Raw genomic sequence first — 25,948 nt, forward strand, 5'->3', positions numbered from 1 at the left:
GTACCTAAAAAAATAACATATGCACTTGTAGAAAGCAAAGTGTCTTTATCACCCCCCCAATCAGCATCTGAGAAAGCTGTAATTGAAAACTTTTTACAAGGACGAAGATGTAAACCATGATAAGCAGTACCTTTGAGGTACCGGAGAACTCGTTTCAGTGCTTGCCAATGTAGTTCAGTGGGCTGATGCATGAACTGAGATAGCCTATTGACAGCAAAACAAATATCGGGTCGGGTGAAGGAAAGATATTGCAAGGATCCAATTATACTGCGATATTGTTTCAGATCAACTGCAGTACTGCCATCATTGAGACGAAGAGCAGTCACTGAACTTATAGGAGAGCCAACAGATTTTGCATCTTCCATTCGACATCGCTTGAGCAAATCAAAGATATATTGATGCTGAGATAACAGAAGCCCACCATTAAACTGATTAACAGAGATGCCAAGGAAATAATGCAATTGTTGTGGATCTTTAATGGAAAATTTATTGGCCAAACTCAACAAGAAATCCGAAATAAGCTGATTATTATTGCCAGTAACAATAAGGTCATCCACATAAACAAGAAAATATATCACAGAACCGGCAGCCGAATAAATGAAAAGTGAAGCATCTGCTTTGGAATTTTTGAACCCAAATGATAATAAAAACTGCGAAAGAGCTGTATACCAGACCCTAGGTGCTTGCTTCAACCCATATATCGACTTGTGCAGTTTACAAACAAAGGAGGAATGAGTCTTATCAACAAAACCAGGAGGTTGAACCATGTATACCTCTTCAGTAAGCGGTCCATGAAGGAACGCATTATTGACATCTAACTGTTGCAAATTCCAGCCATTGGTCAAAGCGATAGTCAAGACAACACGAATAGTAACCGGTTTGACAACAGGACTGAATGTGTCAGTAAAATCTTGGCCTGGACGTTGTTGAAATCCTTTCGCGACTAGTCTCGCTTTATGTCGAGCAACACTACCATCGGGATTCCGTTTGATACGGAAGACCCACTTGCATCCAACAGCATTCTTACCTGTAGGTAAAGGAACAAGACTCCATGTGCGATTCTGTAATAAAGCATTAAATTCAGCAGATAAAGCAGCTCTCCAATTTTTATCTGTTAGAGCTTGAGTGACACAAGTTGGCTCATCAAACGAAGGTGGTGGATGTTTAACAGAAGAGTGAAGTTGCTTTGGTCGAAAAATGTTGTTCATAGACCGTGTCGTCATAGAATGTACACGAGTTGGTAAAACTGGCTCAGGTGAGGGAGAAGCAGAATTTGTTGGATTTTGGTGTGGAGAGGTTACTTCTGGTGGTGACGTTAATGGAGATGGAGTAGAAGAGCTAGGTGGAAGATTGGATTGCCCATCAGTCAAAGAAGAAGGAGATGATAGTTGTACCTGAGTAGTCGACGGCGAATCCACCAATTCACCAACCTGTTGTAAATATGTAGTGCTGTGGGTAACTGGAACATGATAAAAGGAAGGAGTTTGGGTAATGGAATTTAGCCAAGAAGGCTTAGCAGAGTTAGCAACACGTGGGAGACTTAAATTATGAGAGACATAAGGAAAGATGGACTCTTCAAAATTCACATGTCTAGAAACGTATGTTTTTCCAGTTTTAAAATAAAAGCAAAGATAGGCACTTTGAGTAGAAGAATACCCTAAAAAGATACACGGAAACGACTTTTGTTGTAATTTATGACGCGTATATGGCCGTAGCCAAGGAAAGCAAAGACAACCAAAGACCCGTAGTTTTAAATAATTTGGGGAAGTTTGAAAGAGTTTCTGATAAGGAGAAGACATAGAGAGTACTGGTGTAGGTAGACGATTAATTAAGTAACAAGCTGTTTGAAAGGCATGGGACCAAAATTGAACAGGAAGAGAAGCTGTTTGTAGTAAAGTGAGACCAGTCTCAACTAAGTGCCTATGTTTCCTTTCAGAAATGCCATTATGTTGTGGCGTATGAGGAGGAGTAAGTAAATGTTGTATACCATGGGAGGCAAGAAAGGATTTGAGAGCTAGAAACTCACCACCTCCATCTGTGTAGAGACGAACAATAGATTTTTGAAATTGTTTTTCAACTTGAGCTTTAAATGTTTGAAAAATAGACGAAACATCAGATTTGTGTTTAATTGGAAACAACCATGTATAACGAGTATAATGGTCTACAAAAATAACATAAAAACGAAAACCATCAATTGAATTAATAGGGGCAGGACCCCAGACATCAGAATACACAAGATCTAAAGGTGATTTGGACGACAACGACGATTCCCCAAAAGGTAATCGATGACTTTTATTACAAGAGCAAGACTCACAAAATGAATTACTAGAAGAGATAATAAAGGAATTATTTTTTGATAAATGAGACAAAACTTTGGTAGACGGGTGACCAAGACGATGATGCCAGTTGACCACAACACTAGCAGCAGCTGTAGGTGTGGTGAACAGTGAACGAGCCGCCATTGGCCACTCATACACGCCATCTTTATTCTTCCCTTGAATGAGAGGCACCCCCGTGTTGAGATCTTTCACCTTAAAAAGAAAAGGAAAAAATTCAATGGAAACATTATTGGAAATACAAAATTGGGCAACAGAGATGAGATTTTTTTTCATGGTAGGAACACATAAAACATCAGATAATTTGAAGGAGAGAGAAGAATGATTAAGATTTGTTTGTCCTGTGTGTGTTATATTCAAACCTGAGCCATTACCAATAAGTATTTCGTCAGGGCCTGTGTATTCGGAATGAACAGACAAGTTACCAAGATCACTTGTGACATGATGGGAAGCTGCAGAATCAAGAAGCCAGGGGGAGGAGCTAGGATTCGAGGTCATTGTGGCATTAGCAGTTGGATTTGGAGTTGATCGTTTTTTTATCTTGAAGCAGTCTTTGGCCGAATGACCAAACCGATCACAGTATTGACATTGAATTTGCAATTCTCCATTGTTGCGTGGTTGAGAAGAACGAGAGGATTGTCCTCTATATAGATTGAAGCTGTTGCCATTGTTTTGAAAGGATTTTCGGGTCTGGTAGTTGCGTCTTGTAGCATTGGCTTGAATGGAAATTTCAGGGGAATTTTCTTTTTTAAGAACATGTTCAAAGTCCAGGAGTTTTTCATGTAGTTCTTCAAAAACAATGGGTGTTTCTCGTGCTCGAATGGCAGTGGTTAGTTCTCGAAATTCGGATCCAACACCATTTAGAATGTGAATGGTGAGATCATCATCAGATAAAGGCTTATCAATGAGAGCAAGCTCATCAGCAGTGGATTTAAGAGATTGAAGGTAATCAAAAACAGATTTGGTGCCACGAGGCTGTGAGAGTCTTTCTTTGAGATGCATGACTCGAGAACGGGACTTATTCGCAAAGCGTAAGGCTAGCTTATTCCAAGCCTCAGCTGATGTTTTTGACGAAGAAATAAGAGTAACCAGTGATTCAGAAACAGAAGCGAAAATAGCATGAAGAAGAAGATTATCTTGACGAAACCAAAGAGCATAAGCAGGATTGACGGAAACGGTTTCGCCATTGGTGAGGATGGAGGGTGGACATGGCAACGTGCCATCAATGTAGCCAGTGAGGTCAAGACCAATTAAAAGGGCATAAAATTGAGCACGCCATGAGGGATAGTTAAGGGTGGTTAATTTAAGTGGAAGCTGAGTGGCAGCATTGATGGTAATCAGAGTATTTTCGGAATTAACAGGAATTGTTGTAGAAGCAACTTGAGGAGTTGTAGCCATTGTAGGATCTAAAGAAAAAAAACTCGTTTGAGTATTTTGGGCTCTGATACCATAAAAGGATCAGATTGCTTGTGTAAATGTTTTTGTTGTATTATTCAAGGAAGCAAGATACATATTTATAGAGTTTACAGATTACATTTGAAATATAGAAAATCTCCAAATCATATCTAAACTATTTACAGTTAAACAAAATCAAATATCAGAAACTAACTAGTTTGACTTGGTACAAGAGAGTTATCCTCAATATGCACAACTTCCAAAAAATCAAATTTCACAATAATCTTTCTGAAACCATGGTCCCAAGCAAGAACCAAACTTATTGCTCAACTAAATTTCACCTTACATTTTCGAAATAATTGTTGTATTATTAATGAGTACAACACTTTGAAGATGATTGATCAACTGAAATTCAAGAGGGATTATATATATATATATTGCTCACTCCTACTTCACCAACCAAAACAAGGTGGCTTTCATATTCAATATCAGTTCTTCTCTAACTACATCTTTTCCTTCTTCTCAAATATGGAATTATAAACTTCGACACCATTTAAGGTCCAGACTTGCTCTTACATAATAATTTTTCATTTGTGTTGTGTAATAATGTTGATCATTCTTATGATATATGTCAATTTGCAACACAAAAGAAATTATACACATGAAGACAACATAAGAACCCCAAGTATTTATATGTATAAGCCTTTCAAGGGATAAGATAGGCTTAGAGCATCTTCGAAGTAATCGTTCATTGCATTAATTTATTTGTCACGTATGAAAAATTGAAAGTTAAAAACAAAACATTCTCCAACGCTATTATCTATTTAGTCTGTGAGTCTGATATATTAAAAAGAAAAAGAGACATTGTCTATCACACTCTTTATTTTCAGAGGATCTGTTAGACGGTGTGATTCAGCTTTTTATTTTTTTTTCCTATTTATTCATTTTTTTCTTATTTTTTTATTTTCCTTTATGCATTTTCTTTTATTTGCGCTGAAATTGATTTCTTTTTCTTGCAGTGGAGAACCATTTTTAAAATCTAACATCTATAAATGTACATTCAGCTACATCACTATCCACCATCACTTTTATTTATTTAAACACATCAGCCATAATTCATGGTTGCATTGGAGATGCTCTTATTTTCTATTCTCTAGAAAATTTTTTTAGGGTAATCAATAATTTTTTGCCTTCAACCTTTTGGTAATTCTCCTCATTACAGTTTGAAATGAAATATAAGCCATTATAGCTGAAATCTTCTTTTTTTTTTTTTTTTTTTTGGTCAGTAATCAAAATTTTATTAGAATAAGCAGAAAAAACCATTATAGCTGAAATTCTTGGAAAAGAAGCTTTACTTTCAACTAAGATTGTACATGGACTTGTTTAGGTTGTGAATCGAAAAATCTCCAAGACTGTGTTAAAAATTCAATTTTAAGGAAATTAAAGGATTGGAATTGTATTGAAATTTTAAAGAATTGAAACTTAATTATCTTGAAATTTTAGTTCAATTAAATTTGTGGATTCAATACTAATTATTATTTACAGCACATGAGAAATTGTCATTCAAAGATGGCTAAAGTTATATATTATTATGGCAACAAAATAAATATTAACCTATACATCAAATCAATAAGTAATTGCCATAATTTATTACTGTCTTGTTTTTTATTATTATTATTATTAAAAATACACTATAACACCATGGTTTGCACCAAAATAATTTTATTGAATTAACTTTATATATGGGTGAATCGATACATCAGGTATAAATTAATTAGATTATAACTAAGAATTGCAATTTCACAATTTAAAATCAATTTTAAGCAGAAACTCAAAACTCAGTAATCCAGAATAAGGACATTTAATTTGGGTTTTGTTTTTTGTTCCCAATTAGGTTATCTCCTAGCGCAGCTGTCACATGAAAGGCCAAAAGAAAATAATGGACAGAACACTTTTGTAGTAGCATCATAAACAAAAGACAATCACATGGGTATGTGCTGGCATTACATGGTTTTGGGGCTGAACTGTAAACCATACGCAAAACCCATATTTCTGAGTTGTTGGAATTCAATTCATACAATTCCACTTCACACACATTCTCACAGTGACCTCCAAATTCTCAATTATATATAATAATAATTAAAGATTATCATAACCTATGAGCTCAAACCACATGGGTCCTACCCACGACATGATGAGCCCTAAGTCAAGCCCCCCACATGCAACTTCCAATATATGAGATGTCAGAAGAAGAGAAAAAAAAAATGAAAAAGAAAACATTCTACGGTTCCTAAATCATATGTTTTAGCTACTGATCCTTTAAATTTTTGTATTTTCATATTTTGGAATTTTTTGCAGTAAATTTTTTTTTTTCCATAACTATTTTTCATACTCTTATAATACTAATTTTGTTTTAAGATTTATAGCTGCCCCTTTTCCATAAGTATTTTTTTTTCATAGACCAAACAACTGACTTTTTATAAATCATCTTGATTGAAGTCAGAGCATAAAAAAAATTTTGTTACTAACATATTAAGATTTATTTTTAAAAATCTGCTTTATCTTTTAGTTAAGGAAATTATTGTACTAAAGATAACTCATTTATGTACTCCTTTTCAAATTTAAAAGTTCTTTAATAAGTTATAAGTTACCTTCAATTGTTATTTTTGCCAAAAAGAAAATCTATCAGTCTGAAAAAAAAAATATACATAAATTTCCAAGGACTGAATAAAGAAAAATGAAAATCAGAGGGCTCAAAAGACAAAACACGACAAATATGAGCATCCGGATATATATATTCATGACATAAATATGAGTAAAGAAAAAACCAATCACACAAAAAATCCCATGTCATGTGTGTCTGTTGTGGGTTTTTCCAATTATAGATATCTGAGAGAAAGTGTCGTGTAAAAACAGCAATGGAGTCTTTTGATGATGACCCTTTTGAGTCCTCATCAAGTAAAGATCATCAAAAAGTGGAAAATGTTCATAATCTTTTAGAAGATGGTTGGTTCTTTGGTGAACTACTTAGCAGAAAACCAAAAGCAATGCCAAGATGCTATTCTGATCCTTCTCCAAATTTTAGTCAAGAAATTATATCAGAAAGTTATTATTTACTCAATCCTTCAAAAAAGAAACCTGCAGCTAAAAATTTGATCAGAGCACCTTCTTTGCCACCTTGTATTGGGAGAAGATCAGAAGAGAGAGAAATCAAGAAACTCAGCAGGCAATTATCAGATCAAGATTTGGTTCAAGAAGCTGGTGATAGTTGTAAAGGGAAGATAGAAGAGAAAGAGAGACCATTAAAACAAAGGTTATTAATTAGAACACCATCTCTACCACATTGTATAGGGAGAGAAGAAGAGATTGAAGAACATGAATCTGATATTACAATGAGCAAATTGATTCGCCAAGCAATGCCTCATACTTCAAAGGTAATTATAATGTTTCTTTTATGTTGTGTTTTTCTAGGACTGGAATCTCAGATTAGTTCTTAAATTGCTGATAAAGAATATAGATAGCAGCAGTATAGTTATATTTGTTTTAATGCTATGTTTTCGTGATTTATTTGTGTATCCTAAATTCACAAGGATGGTTACTGTTAAACTTCAGTTTCTGTTAAAATGAAATCATTTAATCGCTTCATGTACAACATATATGAGTATTAGAATGATTAGAAATTGCCCAAAATTTATTGCACATGAAATTTTTCTTCTTCAACAAAATAAACATAAACACTTTCTATATGCAGGGCTTGACACAAACTTCCAGCATGTCAAAGTACAGACCACCAAGAAGCTGGAAGGTGGAAACAGTTGACACAGTGAAGGAAACAAAGAACTCAAGTCGGAGGAATTTGAAGAAAAGCCTAAGCAATCTTGAATCCCAAATTGAAGGGTTCAAGGACTTAGAATTCCCATTTAACAAGCAAGATTTGAACCCAAGTAAAGCCGGCATTATCCCTGTTTCTGAGAACAAGAAAAAACAAAACCAAGATCTAGACCAAGATAAGGTTAGGAGGAGGCCTTGTCTTTCCGAGACGTGGCATGTGCAAAGTTGTGCATCTCCAATTCCCATTTGGGCTGCCAAAAGTTCAACTCAAGACATGAAAGCACAGCTCAAATGTTGGGCTAGAGCTGTGGCATCTAATGTCCGCTAAATCCTAAATTCTAAATCTTAAACTCATCAAATAGGTTAAGAATGTTCTTTATTTGCTAATCAATTTTTTTTATCATTTTGTAATTCCTAACATTCTTTGGACTTTTGATGAGTGTTTATATTGGTCCGAGTGAGAACAACGTTATATACCATATTGGAATGAAGAAACAACAATTCCTGTTGATCTTGAAGTCTCTCTTATTCGACACTTGAAAGATCCCATAATAGTGATAATGTTAAAGATTAATTATAAGTAACAATAGGGATATTCTTCTTTTTTTTAGTTGATAATTCTCAATAGTTTTACTTTTTTTTCCATAAATTGTTAACATTGCTGTCTAAACCCTAAATAAAAGGTATCTGAGTTCGAGTGCTCACAGTTGTTTTTATCGATTTGGTGAGCCAAAAGGAAGGTTACCCGTATATCCCGCAATATTATTTCAGCCCAGTAAAAACTTTCAGAAAATTAAAAAAATAAAAAAAAGCAAGTTCAACACTGACTCTAGAGCTCTAGCTCCTTACACATTTGAGAAAGCTAATTAAACCATATATGATTCGCAAAATTTTTTAATATATTGAATTTTCTGTTAATTGAATAATAAATTCAAAATTGATGGTAATTCCCCAGAGCACAATTTTATTTTCATGGAAGGAAAAGAGAAAATAGCTAGAGAAAATGGAGAAGATATTTGTTAATGTCCAGCCAATAAAAAGAAAAAAAAATCCAAGAGATACAAAAGATAAGCAAAGAAAATACTTCTATAGAACTCCAAATTCAAAGGAACAAGATAAGAAAAAAATACCAATGTTGCATTGCCACCACCATACTCTCTCTCCTCAAATCTTCCCTTTCTATCACCACAACCGCCACCGCCACTCTTCGCTTTCCATTACCTCTTTCTATAAACCCACCTCTCTTTTCTCCCTCTCAGCTCTTCCCCGTCCCGGACTCGTAGACTTATGGCTTTCCCAGCTCGCCGATGCTGCTGCCACCACCACCACAACCACCATACCCATAACTCCAGCGGAAGAGGGCGGCCCAATAGAGCTCCCGTTCCCCTCTTCTCCTTCCATTTTTGCTACCACAGATGACCCTTCTCCTCTGCAGGTAGCAACAAGCGTACTTCTAACTGGGGCCATTGCTATCTTTCTCTTTCGCTCTGTTCGCCGCCGGGCTAAGCGTGCCAAAGAACTGGTATTTGAATTTTTTTTCCATGTTGTTGCAGCAATTTTCTGTTTAGTAATTGTTTTGTTGCTATAAAAATGCTCTATAATTGGTTTCCATTTGGTATACTCTGGAGCTGCTTTAGTACTCATGACAAGCTTCAAATCCCATATGAGAAATTGGGTCAAAATGTCTTTTTGTATCTTCATATTACAATTTAGCTCCTTCAGTAATTTTGAGGAAGTGGATTTTTGGCTTTTAGAAATTTAGATCATCGGGAGTAAAGAAATCAATAAAAGAGGAAGCATTAGATAGTTTGAAAGCGATGGGATCAGTTTCAATTGATGCTGGAAAGCCTCCTTCACCAGTTCAGACATTGTTAGGGGGAATATCAGCAGGTGTGATTGCACTTATACTCTATAAGTTCACCACTACTATTGAGGCAGCTCTTAACCGCCAAACGATATCGGATAGTTACTCGGTTCGTACCATTATTTCTCTATCTTTATTGGATTTTCTTGCACTATTCATTGTCATGCTGCAGAAACTAAATAATTCCAATCTATTACAGTTTTATCTGAGTTTCGTATAGCATACCCTTACATTTAGATTCTCACTCCATACTGGAAAGAATCCTGTTGAGCATTGAGGTTTTTTTTCCAGAAAATGACCATTCTAAAATGTTGGAATTGTAGTTTAGCTATTTTAGAACTTATATGACTAGAAAATCTGAAATTTACATTTAAAAATAAATTTCAATGGCCTTTAATCAATATTTTTTTTCAACATGGTGTTATCCTGAACATTAGCTCAATATGCAATGCTATACAGATTTAGAATATCCTTGCCTGTTAAAAATAAGTTGGTTGAAGATTGTTGCCAGTAACGTGAAACTGTCATCAAAAAATTCTAACTCACTTTTTCATTTTTTTGCTTTTCAGGTTCGTCAAATAACAATTACGATTAGGTAGCTCTCGTTACTACTATCTTCTGTTATTTATGATTCACTTCTGTAAAGAAGTTGTGACATCTCCTTGTTTGCAGGACAATTATAAATGGGTTGTGCTACCTAGCAACATTTGTTTTTGGCCTCAATTCTGTGGGTTTGTTCCTTTACTCTGGACAGCTTGCTATTAACTCTTTCATGGAAGATTCTAGCAGCGAAAGTGAAAGTAAAGGCAATGAGCAATCAAGTCCACCAAATTCAACATCAGAGAGTGCTGCAGCTAGTGCTGACTTGAAAAGCAATCAGGCAGATCAAAACACGGATAATTCACAGCAGTGAAGGAGAGAATCAAGAGTAGGTTTCTACCCTCCCAACCCATTTGTATTTATAGGCCGGGGTGATCTTGCAATTATAATCAATTGTAGTCAAGTGTTTGCATGCTCATGATACTCTCATTTGTCCCCATGCACAACTCTCAATGCAATTATTAGCTTTTGATTATAGAAGATGTACTGGGGAAAACTGTGTACCATATCGGTCGTTGTTGTCTTGTATAGAATGCTTGTCGTACAAATCTGCAAAACCTGATGATGTTTTCAATGGAAATCTGGCAAAATTGATAATTTTTCTTGCTCTCTGCAATTAATTTTTCTCCTTGCTTCTATTCATAATGAAAATGTTCACTTAACTTCATTGATACTAACATTCTTGTGTTGTTTGTTCACTGGAAATTTGTTTTCTTTATCATGGGGCTTTCTTTGTTTGCATTGCATGTTTTGATGCAGTTATTCTCACCTGCCTTCCTGAACAGGTTATAACTCTACTGATTCAACTGGATGCAGAGGGGCTTGAATTTGTGTCTAAAAGCAGCGTTCCAAATCGCGAGTAAAACCAATGAAGCTACAAGAATAGATATTGGACAAAAATTCTACATCAGCAAATTGGTTTCAAAAGTAGATTGTTCTTAACCCTAGCTACCAACTGCTGCACATAACTCACAGGTATGTTGTTACTAGGGATCTTTCACATCAAAGAAAGAAAATGTATCAGCAGGCTAATACATGTGATAGATGATTGATGAAATGCTTCTTATATTCCAACTTCTAACAGAGAGCTTTGAGCTAAAGATATTGATGCCAAGAAATTCAATGTTGTTATGTTGATGTTGGTGATTGATTATTGTTAAATGCAGACCTCTATCCTTTTTTCTCAACCTGCAAATGGTGGGGTAATTGGGATTTAGCAAAACAAAAAATGTTGCCGGCTGCATTGCCCTCAACCAAATCCCTTTGTAGGGTTGGCTCCTCGCAGTTGTCCCTAACACCGACGATAGCATTTGTTGCTTAGCATACAATGTTCATACAATGTTATTTCGATAAGTGAAAGAAGAACCCTTGCGATATAGTAAATTGAATTGTCTTTAGATTTAGTTTCAATCGTGTAAAATTCTATAGCACCTATTAAGAAGTGCTACAAAACGGGCAGCAAAGTCTAAAATATATTAATAATATGTATATAAACATCTATGATGCAATGTGGTCTTGAACAATATAGGATATATAGAAGTTTTCAAACTAAAACTATATGAAATATTCAACTGAAAATGCACCGTAAGATGTTAGTATCAACTACTGCACCGTAAGTCGAAAATGCAGTTTGAGCTAGAGTTGGCCATCTGATCGGATGAAAGTGTTGGAAGACGCAACCTGGAGAAGAAGAGAAAGAAAAGGAAAAGAAATGAGAGGGGTTCACCCACCTCAAGTAAAAACGGTGCGTTTTCTTAGTGGAGGTTTGGGGTTGGGTTAATTTAACCCTTGTGTAAGTGTGCGGATCCATATTTATATTGTTTGTTAATTTTATTTGTAGTATATGTTGAAAATTTTAGTTTAGAAAAATGAAAATGTACAAGATTCTTGTTAAGTGGATTGGATCCACCACCTGCAAAAAATATAATAAGGCCAATGAGAAGGTGCATAATTTCAGGGCTGTAATCTGTAGAGCACCATTATAGACTCCTTTGAAGATTGAAGCAGAGGTACAGTACTTTTTTTCTTTCTTTTCTTTCATCTCTCTCTCTCTTTTCTGAAAGGCTTTCCTTTCTTTCTTTTTGGTTTTTACATAAATCACTTGTTTTCATGTCCTTAACCTCTAAAAGAAAACAACAGAGTACGCCACAATGAGAAACAAAGAAAATTTTGGCCTGAAAAGGCTGAAATCTCTCTGCTAAAGATAATCCCACTATTTTTTTTTTTTTTTCCTACTTGCATTGGAACTTGATCATACACCCAGAAAACTAGTGGTTTTGAGACTCAGCACTAGGAAAATAGGCCACCATGAGCATCCAAACATTTTGCTTCATTTAGATTTTTTTTTTAATTTTTTAATTTGAAAATAAATAACTTAGCTATAAGATGTTTCCTTATAAGAATTTTCTTTTGAAAGGAGAAAATGGTTTTTTTTTTATATATATATTAATTTATGTAAATATCAAAAACTAAATACAAATAATTTTCTCTGAATTGTAAAGCACATTGAAAATATTAATTCTTAAGGTATGATATTGTTAAATATTTGAATTCTTCAATAATTAATTTTTTTCCTATTTATTACTGAATTCAGAAAATGTAGTTGTAAAAATGGAAAAACAATCTTTTTTTTTTTTTGAAAATATTTTCTATTACTCTTCCTATCATCAAATATCATAAAATATTTGAAAGATTTTGACAGAATATGTTATAATAATTCATTGTTAAAGTGAAAAGTAAAAATAAAATAGACAAAAGAAGTAATTATTTGATGCTAATTATCCCAAATTAGACACCACTAACATTTTGGCTTCAATACTATACATTAAATTGTTCCGATAATGTAATTGGATAAAGTACAAAGCTTGATATAAATAAAAATTCTAATTCTAAGCAATCATTTTACAAAAACATTCTACAAACTTCTACAACATTAGCAACACTCAATTATTACAACTCCAACATCATTTTGTACATTTTCATTTGCAGAGCAAAACATGTAGGGCAAGCCATTGTTTTGGTTTGGGTCATGACTTCGACAATTATAATCTAACTACCCAAAACATTGTTTTGAGTCACATAACTTCACTTAACCACCTTCACTATATCAAAATTTTTGTTTAAGTGTCAATTTCCATTTGTCCCACAATCCCACCAAATGCAAGGGCCCAAAATTGACCATTTAAAAAAAATGGACTATTAAGTGTATTAGTCACTGTCTCTATTGGCTCGGACCATCGGTCCCAATTTAAAACACTTCATAGGGCGTATCGACCCCTCGACACTGATGGTAGATGTTACCCTTTTGTGTAGGATCGTAGTGTTGTGGTCCTTAATCCACAACAATAGAGCTCATTCTAAAGTAATCCACAAGATGGATCGTGGCTCCTAGATAGTAGAGTTAATACTTAGACATCATGCTAAACGAAATGAAAAATCTAACCTGGATGGGCAGGCGAATGATTAAAATTGACAATTTGACATTATCATTGTTAGAGTTTTTTGCATTCCAATAAAAATAAACATTCCACTATTTAATTAAATTATCTATTAATCAAAATTTCTTAATGTAGTTAAAAGTTCAATTATTATTACTATAAATACAATTTTAATTATGCTAGATGCTAAAGATAAAAGTGACATTATATGAAGAAAAAGTGTCCACTGATCACTAATAAATAAACCCATGATAAAAGAAAACAGAAAATTGGAAAAACATTTACAAGGATGCCACGGAAATAAAAGCACTATAAAAATAATAATTTTATATTAAAAAAAAAAAAAAAAAAAAAGAAAAGAAAAGAAAGAAAGAGAGAAAACTGCAAAACTACGGTTTTACCATTACAACTTACCACACTTTTTTTTATCTTACCAAAGATTCCTTCTAAATCTAATCAAACTTACTAGACTTTTAACACCCAACCCCAGCCGCGCTGATCCCAAGCGTCGCCGGACGATGTGGCTCGAGCTTCCGATTCTTCCAAAAGCAAGCGTCTGGTGCAAGCTTAGACGCCGATCTCATCGGCTCCGACTTGCAGCGTGTAAGTACAAATGGCTCATAACCCTTGGTCCCTACCAGCTTCTTCTCTATTGCCGTAGACATAGACTCAGCTCCAGCCGCACGAGGTGGCGGCTTAGCTGGATATGAACAAGAAGACCTGGGTGGCTGCTGCAACTTACTACCGTGCATTGACGGAGGATTAATGTCAATGCTGACTCGTCTTTTGGGCTCATCTCCACCGTCTTTTTTCTTGACTGGCCTGGAATGCTCTGGTAGCCATCTGATGAAGTCCGTACTGCATACCCAAGTCTCCTTGGATACCTCCATTGACAGCTTGGGCTCACACATCATTAACAGCAAACAATCTGGTAACATTGGCTGACTTTCTCTCTCCTTTGACTTGATATCCATTTGACCCTCTTGGGTTTTCGGGTCTTCTGATTCGGATCTTTCATGGGTCACAGTCTCTTCTGTGAGTTCTGTCTCTTCTTCCTCCTCCTCCTCCTCTTCTTGCTTTGATTCTTGAATTATTAATTCTTCTGGTTTTGATTCTTGATCTTCTATGTCATGACCAACTACTTCTTCTTCTGGTTGTACGGACATATGAAGTGAACTCTGAATATCACCATCACTAAAATCTCTTTCTTGTTTATAATCTTCTTGGTCAATAAGACTATCTTCTTGACTTTCTTTACTTTCTTGAATCAACTTCTCTTCATTTTCTTGATTATTGATCGAGTTCTCCAGATCTTCATTTTCTTCCAACATATTTTCTTGTTTTTCAGTTTCCTCTGCGTGTTTCACTAACTTCCTTTCCTCTATTTCTTGTGTATCTTCTCTGCGTGTTTCACTAACATCTTGCTCCTCTAAAACTTCACTTTCTTGAGTTTTATTTTCTTGAATCGTTTCACAAGGAACCAACTTTTCACTCATCAAATCCTCTTCTTTATGCTTCTTTTCTCGTACGTCATTATGCATTTCTTGCTTCTCACTTTTTCCACAATCTTCTTCTCCTTCTTCCTCTTCATCATTTGCCAGAAGAGGTGCTTCCCAAAATTTATTAGCTAAAGCAGCCATTTTGACAGGATCAGATCTACACCTCATCAACAACAAAGCATTCTTTGGTGGAATACAAATACTAACTCTTGCTTCCTCTTCTTGCAAACTTGCATTTTCTTCTTTAAATTCAATCTCTTCAAAAATATGCCGTCTATAGCTCCTTCTCCTCCCCATACTCTCTTCTTCATCCTCTTCTTCTTCCTCCTCTTCTCCAACCACCAACTCTATTTCCCTTCCTTTCCCGTCTTCCTCCTCTTCTCCAACCACCAACTCTATTTCCCTTCCTTTCCCGTCTCCTTCTTGCACAGCCACCAACCACCGGGCAAACACAGCCGCACAAGAACTTCCATTACTGGATCCATCCCCTGCAGCCGCTGCCGTCTTCTCTTCTTTTCCTTTATCATTAGCCATACAAGATGACCGGCAGGGCAAAAAACAATTAAACTCTCTTAAAGCCTCACATATAGTTAATGGCAAATTTACCCATCTCTGGTTTCTGTGAGGCAAACATTCTGGATTGTTCAAATCTCTATTATTGCTATTGGCATCAAAACTATTATTATTAGTACTATTTTGGTCTACCCTTCTGAAACTTACCTCGCCACCTCCACTACTTGCTCTTCTCTGAGATCTGGTTTTGAATTTGTGGCTCTGTTTTTTAGTTTTGACTCTAACTTGACCAATACATGTAACTTTAGGCGAAGAAGGTTCAGGGTTCTCAAAAGTGCAACCGCGTTTCTTACCGGAGGAGGTAGGGAACATAGGGGAAGCTTGGCCGCCTTTCATGCTGCCGTTGGTTCTTAATCTTCTACTAAGAGAATTAGAAAGAGAGATTTGAGATGATTCTCTTGCTCTGCCAGGGCTAAGTATAGACTTAGAAGAGATCTTCATGGAAGAAGAAGAAGAAAGACGAGAAGTGAAGCAAATAAAAAGCTCACTTGTGCTACTATTGCTACTACTACTATTGTTGCTGCTGTTGCTTCTATGGGGTCTATCAGTGTCCATTTCTCTCTTTTTTTTTTACCTAGCTTGTCATTTTTTGGACATGGAAAAATACTGCAAGGTTTGAGATTTGATTGAAAGAGAGGCTTTGATTTTCTTGCGAGTGGTCAAGGAAGAGAAATCATTGAGGTGGGATTGTTTGTTTGTTGTAGTGGTGAGCGAGAGGAGTTTGCAGAGAGAGAAAGAGAGGTGTTTAATGGAGGCGATGGACAGATGGATTGGATAGATATGTGTGTGCTATTTGTCTTTAGCAGAAGATAACCCACTAACATGCTGAGGTCTAGTACTGTTGGTTACTGTGCGCGTGGGTTCTTACTTCTTAGTGTTATTTTTTATAATTGATATTTTTTTTAATTCATAAATTTTCGGACCTGTCGAAACCTCCTAATTCGACTCGAAAAACTTAACGAAAGTCTAATTGTCATCCCACCCCTGCAAAAAATGCGTTTAGTAGGATTCAGAGACTTAATGGTTACAAAATTCAAATAAAATACAAACTATAAATTCCACGCGAGATGAAGTAAAAATAAATATCTAGTTACAAAATTTGTAAAAAATAATAATTTTATATTTTTAATTATAAAAAATGAATAATTTTTAATTTTTACATTAGCAAAATTTATAAATTTTACCCTTATATAAAAAAGTATATTTTTTATCATAGATAAGATTAAAGTATATACAAACTGATTTGCGAGCTTATAAATTAACAAATCACAAATTAGTTTTTCTTAATTTTTATTTGAGTAATGGATTGAATAAATTTCAAAAAATAGTTTAATGAATATTTATTTCGAATGGCTAAATATTAAGGAAAATAAATATCCTTAATATTTAAATTCCATTTTTATGTTTATTTGGATGCTAAATATATTGTCAGGTTATCCTGGTGTTATTTTTCTATTATCCTTAAATATGATATAGAGAAGGATAGAAAAATGTCCTTATTTTCCTTTTATTCTAATATTTCAATTTTTATTTTTATTAATTAAGCGTTGAATGGATATTTTTTTTAAAATAAGTGTATTTAGCCGAAATTTAACAAATGTGATCATGACACGTAAACATCCATTCATTTTATCTCATTTTTTTAAAAAAATTATGGTAATATATCTTTTATTTAGGAAAAAAATATAAAAATCATTGTGATTTTGTTTCTATTTGAAAATAAAATCAATAAAAATAAGAGAGAATGAAATAAAAAAAAGAATCATACAGAGAAAAATCCAAGTAAAGATACATGATTATAAAAATAATCACTTTTAACATTTAATTAATAAAAAACAAGAATTTAGACAAAACAAAACTCAAAAGATAGTTTTATAATTATAGTATTTATTAAATTTTAGAAAACAAAAAAAAATATATATATACTAATCAATTTCATCTCCTATCACTTAGAAATTATATGAATAAATCAAAATCCATTTCCATAATGAATATCATTTCAAATTATTAGTTTTATTTTCCAAAAAGTAAATAGAAGAAAGTGATTGATTAAATGGAAAGAAAATAATTCACGGCAAACATCAACCTCAATGCCTATGCAATAACATGACAATAAGAAGAAAAGCCATGTTCTAAGTTCTTCCATGAACGTGGCCAGTTCACTACTTCAATATCAATAAATACCAAAATACCAAATCCATACCTAAAAAGTCCGGTAACAATTCGGTTAAACCCATCAAAATGAACCGACTTTATTGATTTGATTTTTAAACTATTAAATTCAATTTGATTTTAGAGAAAAACTGAAAAAAGAAAATTCAAATTTTTCAATCACAGTTCCAAAATCAATGAATAGAAAAATGCCAAATCTATAGCTGCAGTTATTACAGTTAAAAATCGATCAAAATGAATTTAGTTAATTGATTTGATTCAATTTGATTTTTAAATTGTTAGGTTTGTTTTTATAAAAATGATTCAATTTGGTTCTTAAAAAATAAAACAAAATCTGAAAAAATAGATCAAATTGAATTAATTAATTTTAATTTGACAGGATTCCTTTTTTAAAAAATTAGCTTATTCGAGTTAATTCGGTTTGATTCAAACCGAACCATTGAACCCCGCTTAGCTAAAACAGAGATGTATAGGGAATATCAATTGCCATCCGTGTGGCCTTCTCTTTCTTTCTTTCTTTTTTATATCTATATTTTTTTTATTTGGCCACTTTTTGGACCTAAAATACAAGCACAAGTAGCCGTTTTCTGCAGCTAATTGACAAAATGGCATTCTTGATATTAAGTTAGAAAAAGATGGGCCTTTTCATAGCCAGATCACATGGGTGGTTGATAGCGCCGAGGTGAAAAAACAGAGAAGAATCCAAGGGGGCACGTGACCACAGTCCGAGAGATAGGGTGATGATGATATGCACAATGAATGATGGATTGTAGTTTCTATCTTGCTTATGGCCCACTCGCGTTATTGGTACGTGCGCTTCAATCTCATTCTGTTTCAGTACACACTGAAAAATTCAAATGTTTGGACTTGGAGCTTTCCCAATTTCTATTTTGTTTTATTTATTTTATTTTATTTTATTTCTATCGTATAATTTTTTCATCTAAATAAAAAAATTATTTTTTTTAATTACGTATTATCTATAGAATTTGATAAATTAATTTATTTACAGAGAACGACTACTTCTACTATGTAGTTACATGTTATCGTAATTTATTAAATTTTTTAGGCATAAAAAAATAGAAAGATTATTTTTATAAATGGTTTGTACCGATGCCATACAATTGTTGAAGTTTGCCACGTAATGTTTAGGACTTAAAGGATATTAAATCACTAGTAATATTCACGCACGCCTTGATGATTAATGCTTATAATTCATTTATAATAAAAAAATTTACATTATTTTTACATATAAAGTTATTTTAAAAATTATTTATTGATTATTTATTATATTTCATATATAGATAATAATTATATCATTTTACTTATTTTTTATAAATTAAAATATTCATAAAATATATAAATAGTTGATACGAAGTAAGTCTGATTATAAGATGAAATAAATAATATATGTCATTAACTCTTTTTTAAAAATATAGTTTTTTATTCTTTGACTATTACAATCAAAATTACCAATCCAACTTTTTTTAAAAGTTTTAAAATGAAAAAAAATACTATATTGTAATAAATTAAAAATAATAAACTCACATTCTTAGTTAGACTAAAAACAATAAACATAAATATCGTAAATGATTAAAAAAATGAGTATTTCCAATATCTCATAGTTTATGTCCTGATTTGATTTGCATATAGATTAAATTAACCATATTAAAAATTGTGATTGAATTAATCAAATATTTGATTAAATAGCATTTTATTCGTTAAATACTCTCCGATTCATTTATATAGACAAAGTTTCCATTTTCGGTGTTCCATTTATATGGATAAAGTTACTTAATTTGGATTATAGTCAAACTGCAAAAACTAAATTACCTTTAATTTGCTTTGTTTAAATTATCAACTTTTTAGAAAAACAAGAAAGTGGCAGATAAAGTTGAAATATTGCATTAAATATGGTTGACTAACCAATTCATAGCTGTATTAATCATCTTTCTCTCTCCGGTTTCAAGTAAAATTGCACACATTTAGGAATTTTGAACACATTTACTTAACAAAGACCGTTGCTTATTCTTTTTTTATCTACAGTTTGAAATAAAAAAAAATGCATGTAATGATAATATATGTGTGGTACTTGACATAAAAACACTCATATTTCAATATTTGAATACATATTTTTATCATTCGGAAGATGATTTGAAGCAACGTTTTACAAAGATAATTAATACACTTTTTAAATAAAAAGACCATATTTTTTGAACTATTAAATGTCATTTATCCTTTAAAGCATATGAAACTACTATCATGTTGCAAATATGTTTGCAATAGAATGTCACACTATTGTTACTACTTCCTTAACTTTTCTGCATTAACTTCAATTACCATTCATTCCACGGCAAATATGTTCGCAATGACATTCATTCCATTTGTAACCAGTGCACCATTTTTTGCAAAATGCTAAACTGTCACGACCCGACTCCGTGGGTCGGACCGGCACTAGGGCCCAGGTAAGCTTAAGGCCCCCGAAGCCCGTAGTAAGCCTGAAACACTAAAAATTTACTATCTCAATATAATTTAAACATTCAACCCATATTGATAGGAAAATAAACCTCAAGATTTTATTAAATCTCGGCCCAAATTTATCAGCTACAATATTCCACAGTTCGGGCTCAATTAACAATACATCACATTTTTACTATGGGCTCACATAATTATATCGTCTATGTTAATACACGACTAATTGTACACAAATTCTACAACTGCGGAGTCACTAACTATTTGGTATACATAGCTTTTTATACATATAATTACATAGTAAAATAATTATAGAACTAGGAAAATTTATCTATTCCCCTGCACCGAAGGAACATAGCCTATATTGGATTAAAGAAAAAAACTCACTTCCTGAAAAATTAAACAAGACATGTTAGTTTTCTAAGGAGTGATAATTATTGCATAACACACGCAGTCACACAAATGTGTAAACATATCAATCTAGTCATCCGACTAGTTATATGTTCACGCAGCCAGTCACACAAATGGCACATCACCAGCACTCACAATCATTAACATCTTCATATAATCACATCACGTGGAAATTAGTCAATGGAGTCACCGAACCCCCGATGAGCCGTCCTCCCACATGGCTCATCCTCTCACATGTGCACCAGGGAGCCGATCCCCCATACTGGCCGACCGGTCTAATCCTCACTTGACCAGCCCTCTCATTGTTTTTCTATCCTCTCTTTTCTTTTTCATACCAACAGGAGGCAACTCGGTGGTCTCCATCCAATCTAAATCATCAAGAGCTCACAACAGGAGGCCACCCTGCGGGCTGCAATCAAATCTAGACTGTCCGGTGCGCAACGACGAGAAGCCAACCCGTGGTTAACGGTAACGGTAACGGTAACGGTAGGTGCACACGGGGGCGCCGATCTCCCATTTACCCGGCTAACAGTAATCATATTGGATCCATATAACGGTAACGGTCTCACAAACCCATGGTGACCCACTTCATCCCAATTCCACACAAACAAAGCACAGCAATATCACAACACAATTAATCAAGTATTGCAATTAAATGCAAGCATATTAATCAATTAAACATCGTAATGCAATGCATAATTAGACATCCATTCTCAAATGCAAATAACTAAATAAATAGTACTAACAATAAACAACAATAATAAAATAAATAACAATATTAACAATAATAATGAAAATAAGTAAATAAATATGTAAATAATTAAATAAATGATAAAGATAATGAATAATCAAAGCACTATATTTATTATGTACCAAATTATAGAATTAATCCAAATAAACTTATTAATTATGTTGTTAATTAAAATTAGTCTAAGTTCTATCAAAATTTCGGCAGCACCTCCCCTAAAAATTGGACTATCTACCTGCTCAATTATCACAATATTATTATATATTTATAAATCAATGCACACAGCCCATCCGTCGGGCAATCAGTCAATTTAAAATCCCATCCTCCTTCCAAAGCAACAAGTTATGAAGAGCACATATAATCCATCAAGAACTTAATTTATAACTTTGTTTGCATTATACCACAATAATTGTTCAATTTAAACGGTACAATCAAGGTTTCCTTTATAAAATACCAAGAATTCAACCAACGACCAAAAATACCTACTAAGTCATCATTTCCTTACCAAAAATTCATAATGGATTCAATAATCTAGCTATTCTATATGTGAATTCTTATTTCCATGTCAAGTCTTCTAATTATAATTATAATTCATGTAAATTTTATTTGTCAATGGTTTAAACTAATTTGCAATTACATTATTCTAAAATCCTAAACCAATTAACTAATCACGTTCGCTATCGCAATCACGCACACTAATCAATCTAATTTATTTACAAAAGATTATAAATGTCTATATATATATATATATATATATATATATATATATATATATATATATATATATATATTTAAGCTATTCCAATAACTTAATTTCTTATTATTCAATTCAATCTTTTTAATAACTCAATTAAATTCATTAATCAATTAGTTCTTTATATACAAAAATTGAGAATTTAGTCTTAGAACGTACCAATTGAGAATCGGGCAACGATTCCGTGATCAGCGTGAAGAGAGGAATATTCTGTCTCTCGGGGCCTCGCCGGAGTGTCGCCGGCCGGTCACCGGACCGCCGCCGTGCACGGTGGCCTGAAAGTCGCGGCAGCTCAGAACCGAACGCTCTCCACACCATTTGACTCGATTTTCCGTTCAGAGTCCGTCTCTGGTCTTCGTTTCGCGAGATCGGCACTCCAATTAGTCGAATCAAGCTTAACAGTGGTCTAACGCCACTTTCATCGCCGCCACCAAATCCCGATCAAACAACTGCAGTTCACCCTTGTTCGACGCTCATCGTCCATGGAGGAGGTGACTGGAGCTGTGCGGAAATGACGAGGTCGCCGGAAATCGAGCAGGAGACGAAATCCGGTGGTTGAGCAAATCTGCGTCCTCTTCCGCCATTACTGCGCTCGCCGGAGACTAAGGAGAGAGGAGGCGGCTTGAGCATCAGCGGTGGTGGCACCACGGCGACGTGAGCTTGGTTGGCTCTGCTGGCTGGAACGAGGAGGGAGGAAGGAGGAGGAGTTGTCGCACGATCGAGAGAGAGGAAGAAGAAAAGAAGAAGAAAAGAAAAGAAAGAAAGAATGTCGGTTTCTAGATCATTCTGGTTCGATTCGAATCGGTTTGGTCTGATTCAATGATTTGGCTCGATTCTTGCTCGGTTTGCTGGTTTTTCACTTGGTTCTCGGATTATTCTTGTGGTTTTCGATTTTTTTTTTTTGGGCTTGGGCCCAATTTGAAAATTTGGGCTCGAATTGAGCCTGTTTTACATTTGCAGCTCACACGGCCAAAATTTGCGATTTTTGATTTAAAAAAATTCGAAGGTTTTGAAAATAAAAATTCAGGGTATTACATAAACTCTATAAACTGACTTTTTTTGAAATAAACAATATGTACGCAACTTTTTCGATGAAACGCAAATTTAACACTCCTTCCATTTCAGAAAGAAGGATGTTTTTACTAAAATTTTGATTTTTTTCTGTCATGTTCTTTTTTTTTGCTCATTTCTTTGTACACACTCCCGAAGGACATTGTGTGAATTAAAGTTCTTTATCAAACACAAGGACATTGTGTGAATTAAAGTTCTTTATCATGAACACAAATTAATTGTGTGTCTATATAAATAAATCGGAAGGAGTATTAATTTTGTTATTAATATTTAATTAATGATAATATAGTAATTTGATTATTATATTTATTGATAATGAAGCGTATTAAATAAAAGTAAAATAGTGCACTGCATATATTATTCACTTTTACAAAATAAATAAATATGATAATTTAGGATAAATTAAAAAAGAAGTAGAAAAATTATAGGACGAGAAAGTATTAATTTTAAATTAACACGGTGTCCTTATAACTTTGGATAATAATCACAGATAAGGCACGCGCATAGGAAAGCGAGTAGCAATCATATGCTAATTCAAAGAACCAAAGCACTTAGTTGGCGGAGACCTGTGCCATGCAGTACCATGCACCCACGCACTGCATAGAAAATCGAACAGAAAGAGCGCGTGAATTCAATAGTAGCAAGGTGACATTTTATCCCATGCATACAGTACCGTTCTAATGTATTCTACTTACCCAATAATCACTCGCCACATCATCACAGTATTGCGTAGTAGTGATGTATTGGATGTAAAATCTTCAGGGATAGTAGTAGTGTTTGTACAATAGTAAATCACAGTAGCATAGCACGCAGGAAGGAAGAAAGGAGGCAAATGAAACCCTAATAATAAGTGGGGCTAAGCTTGAAAAAGAAGGGAATTTGACCAAACATTTACACCACAAACAGACAAAGCTTGTATTAAAAGCTGCTTAAACATGCTTTTAATATTAGTATTAAAGTAAGCTTTATATATGCCTTTCTATTTATTTTTTCATTAAAAAAAAAAAAGATTACTAACCGTATTAATCACTTTTCCGATCAAGTGTTGATGTAGGGCAGACTCCGAACAGTGATGTGAGACGCTGCCTCATTCCTGAGATTGAAACGTTTCAGTTCTCAGCAGTTCTCAACATCATACATAATGGTATACTATCATAGAGGATCGAACCTAAATCAAATAGGCGGATGATTAACATCTTTGCGATCAGGCGGCCACCTCGAATAGTTTTCTAACTTATGGTCAAGTTTTCATAAGCCTATTGTAAAAGTTAACAATAAAAGTTAAGTAGGAATATTAGAGCGATTTTTCAATAAATTTCATATTTCATAATTTAATAAATATTTTTTTTAATTTTTATGAAAAAAGTGAGAGTATTGAATATAATTATTTTTAAAAGTAAGAATAAAATTATTTAATTAAAAATAAAATTCTATAAAATAAAACAAAATGAAAACTTATTGAATAAATTATAATGATAATTTTTATTAACAATACAAAAGTTGAATGAGGAGTGATGTAATAATTGAAAGAAAATGTAAATCATTATAAATTACTAAATTAAAAAGAAAATGTTACATTTTTTTACTCAAGTAGATGATCACTATACTATCCGCAGCATATACTATTAAGTAAACCAAATAAGGCATGTTGTTTTAGCATTGTAACTAATGTTCTTTATTTGTTTTCTTCGTTATTCTTTTATTTTTCTTATTTTCATTCTCATACATTAATAAATTGTTGATCGAGTTTGTTTGACAAAATTAGCTGTAGCCGTAGTTTTTCGATTAATTTTTTATAAAATGCTAAAAGTTAAATATTATATGGATTAACCTTTCATAAAACGTTACCTTAACCTCTAAAAATTAGTTCATATATTATGTTACTAAACAGTAAAGAATAGTGTTTAGCGCTTTCAACAAAGTGTAAAATTATTGTGATTTAAAGAAATTGAAAGATGAATAGCTACACTTCTAATGGTCTTATGTTAGGTTAAGAATTATAATTTTAGAGTTAGGAAATTTCATATTGGTATTAAGTATATGTCGGACCACCAACTATAAAAGCTTGAGGAGAATACCAAAGTTGTTAAGAAAACAGAAGGGTTAAATTTAAATACTAATGTTGGTTTGGTTATTGGCAAACAAGAACGAGACTTTATAAGCTTATTTTAGGCAATTGATAGAAGAAAAAGAGAGAAAGATTCAGAAATTACTATTCATGTAATGTATCCTCTCATGGGATGTAATATAAGAAATTTTAGGGTGTTTCCTATTCTGATTGAAGAGATAAATGCCGAGTAAGAATTCCGGTCATAAATATCGAACGAGAATCTTGGACATTAATTATAAGATTGAATGAATCATTGACCGAGTGTTATTAATTTTATAACGGTTTGAGTAATGTTGGATGAATTCTTAATAAATATTCCTATATGTACTTATTGGGTTAAAGTTGGTTTAATCTTGATTTCATAAAGATTCCGATAGAGTATAGAGTGTGAGAAGCTTTTATATGTGGCCTTTCTTGTAGTATTAGATAATAAGGCTTTAGTGTCCCTGTTGGACTCTAATTATAGCCATCAATGAGCGGTTTGATTTGAATTAAACTGCATCTTATGCTCGCTTCTAATGGAAATACTAAAATACATGAGTAAATTTAAAGAAATTAATACATCTTTAATTTTTTTCAAATGACAAGAAAAGAAAAAATTTTCTGAAAATTAGAGTTTTTAAGCAAGCTGAAAGATTGGATTCTGAAAAGGGCATTGAAGCAGAACAATTTTGGCTC

At 33.4% G+C, this 25,948-nt stretch overlaps 3 protein-coding genes across 6 annotated transcripts; 2 read left to right on the forward strand and 1 right to left on the reverse strand.

Moving 5' to 3' along the window:
• Positions 1–6,554: 6,554 nt before the first annotated feature.
• LOC105637381 (serine/arginine repetitive matrix protein) lies at positions 6,555–8,073 on the forward strand. The gene is made up of 2 exons (XM_012220832.4): positions 6,555–7,165; positions 7,483–8,073. The coding sequence occupies exons 1-2, from the start codon at positions 6,650–6,652 to the stop codon at positions 7,888–7,890; spliced, it is 924 nt and encodes a 307-aa protein (XP_012076222.1). The 5' UTR covers positions 6,555–6,649; the 3' UTR covers positions 7,891–8,073.
• Positions 8,074–8,601: 528 nt separating this feature from the next.
• Positions 8,602–12,052, forward strand: LOC105637391 (uncharacterized). 4 transcript variants are annotated; one of them, XR_016321771.1, is made up of 6 exons: positions 8,606–9,084; positions 9,317–9,535; positions 9,996–10,021; positions 10,099–10,354; positions 10,812–11,001; positions 11,193–12,052. XR_016321771.1 is itself a non-coding variant. In XM_012220849.4 (5 exons), the coding sequence occupies exons 1-4, from the start codon at positions 8,695–8,697 to the stop codon at positions 10,337–10,339; spliced, it is 876 nt and encodes a 291-aa protein (XP_012076239.2). In that variant the 5' UTR covers positions 8,602–8,694; the 3' UTR covers positions 10,340–10,354; positions 10,843–11,187. The 4 variants fall into 4 exon arrangements, 2 of the variants coding, with proteins under 2 accessions (XP_012076239.2, XP_012076233.2); XR_016321772.1 differs by having other exon boundaries at positions 11,111–11,436; XM_012220849.4 differs by lacking the exon at positions 11,193–12,052 and having other exon boundaries at positions 8,602–9,084; positions 10,843–11,187.
• A 1,638-nt stretch (positions 12,053–13,690) lies between these two features.
• On the reverse strand, positions 13,691–16,321 carry HCF243 (Serine/Threonine-kinase pakA-like protein). The gene has a single exon (XM_012220856.4). The coding sequence runs from the start codon at positions 16,088–16,090 to the stop codon at positions 13,937–13,939; it is 2,154 nt and encodes a 717-aa protein (XP_012076246.1). The 5' UTR covers positions 16,091–16,321; the 3' UTR covers positions 13,691–13,936.
• Positions 16,322–25,948: the final 9,627 nt, after the last annotated feature.

Source organism: Jatropha curcas, chromosome 7, assembly GCF_041381405.1.
Source record: "Jatropha curcas cultivar XTBG-Jc1 chromosome 7, XTBG_Jcur_1.0, whole genome shotgun sequence".
Lineage (NCBI taxonomy): Eukaryota > Viridiplantae > Streptophyta > Magnoliopsida > Malpighiales > Euphorbiaceae > Jatropha > Jatropha curcas.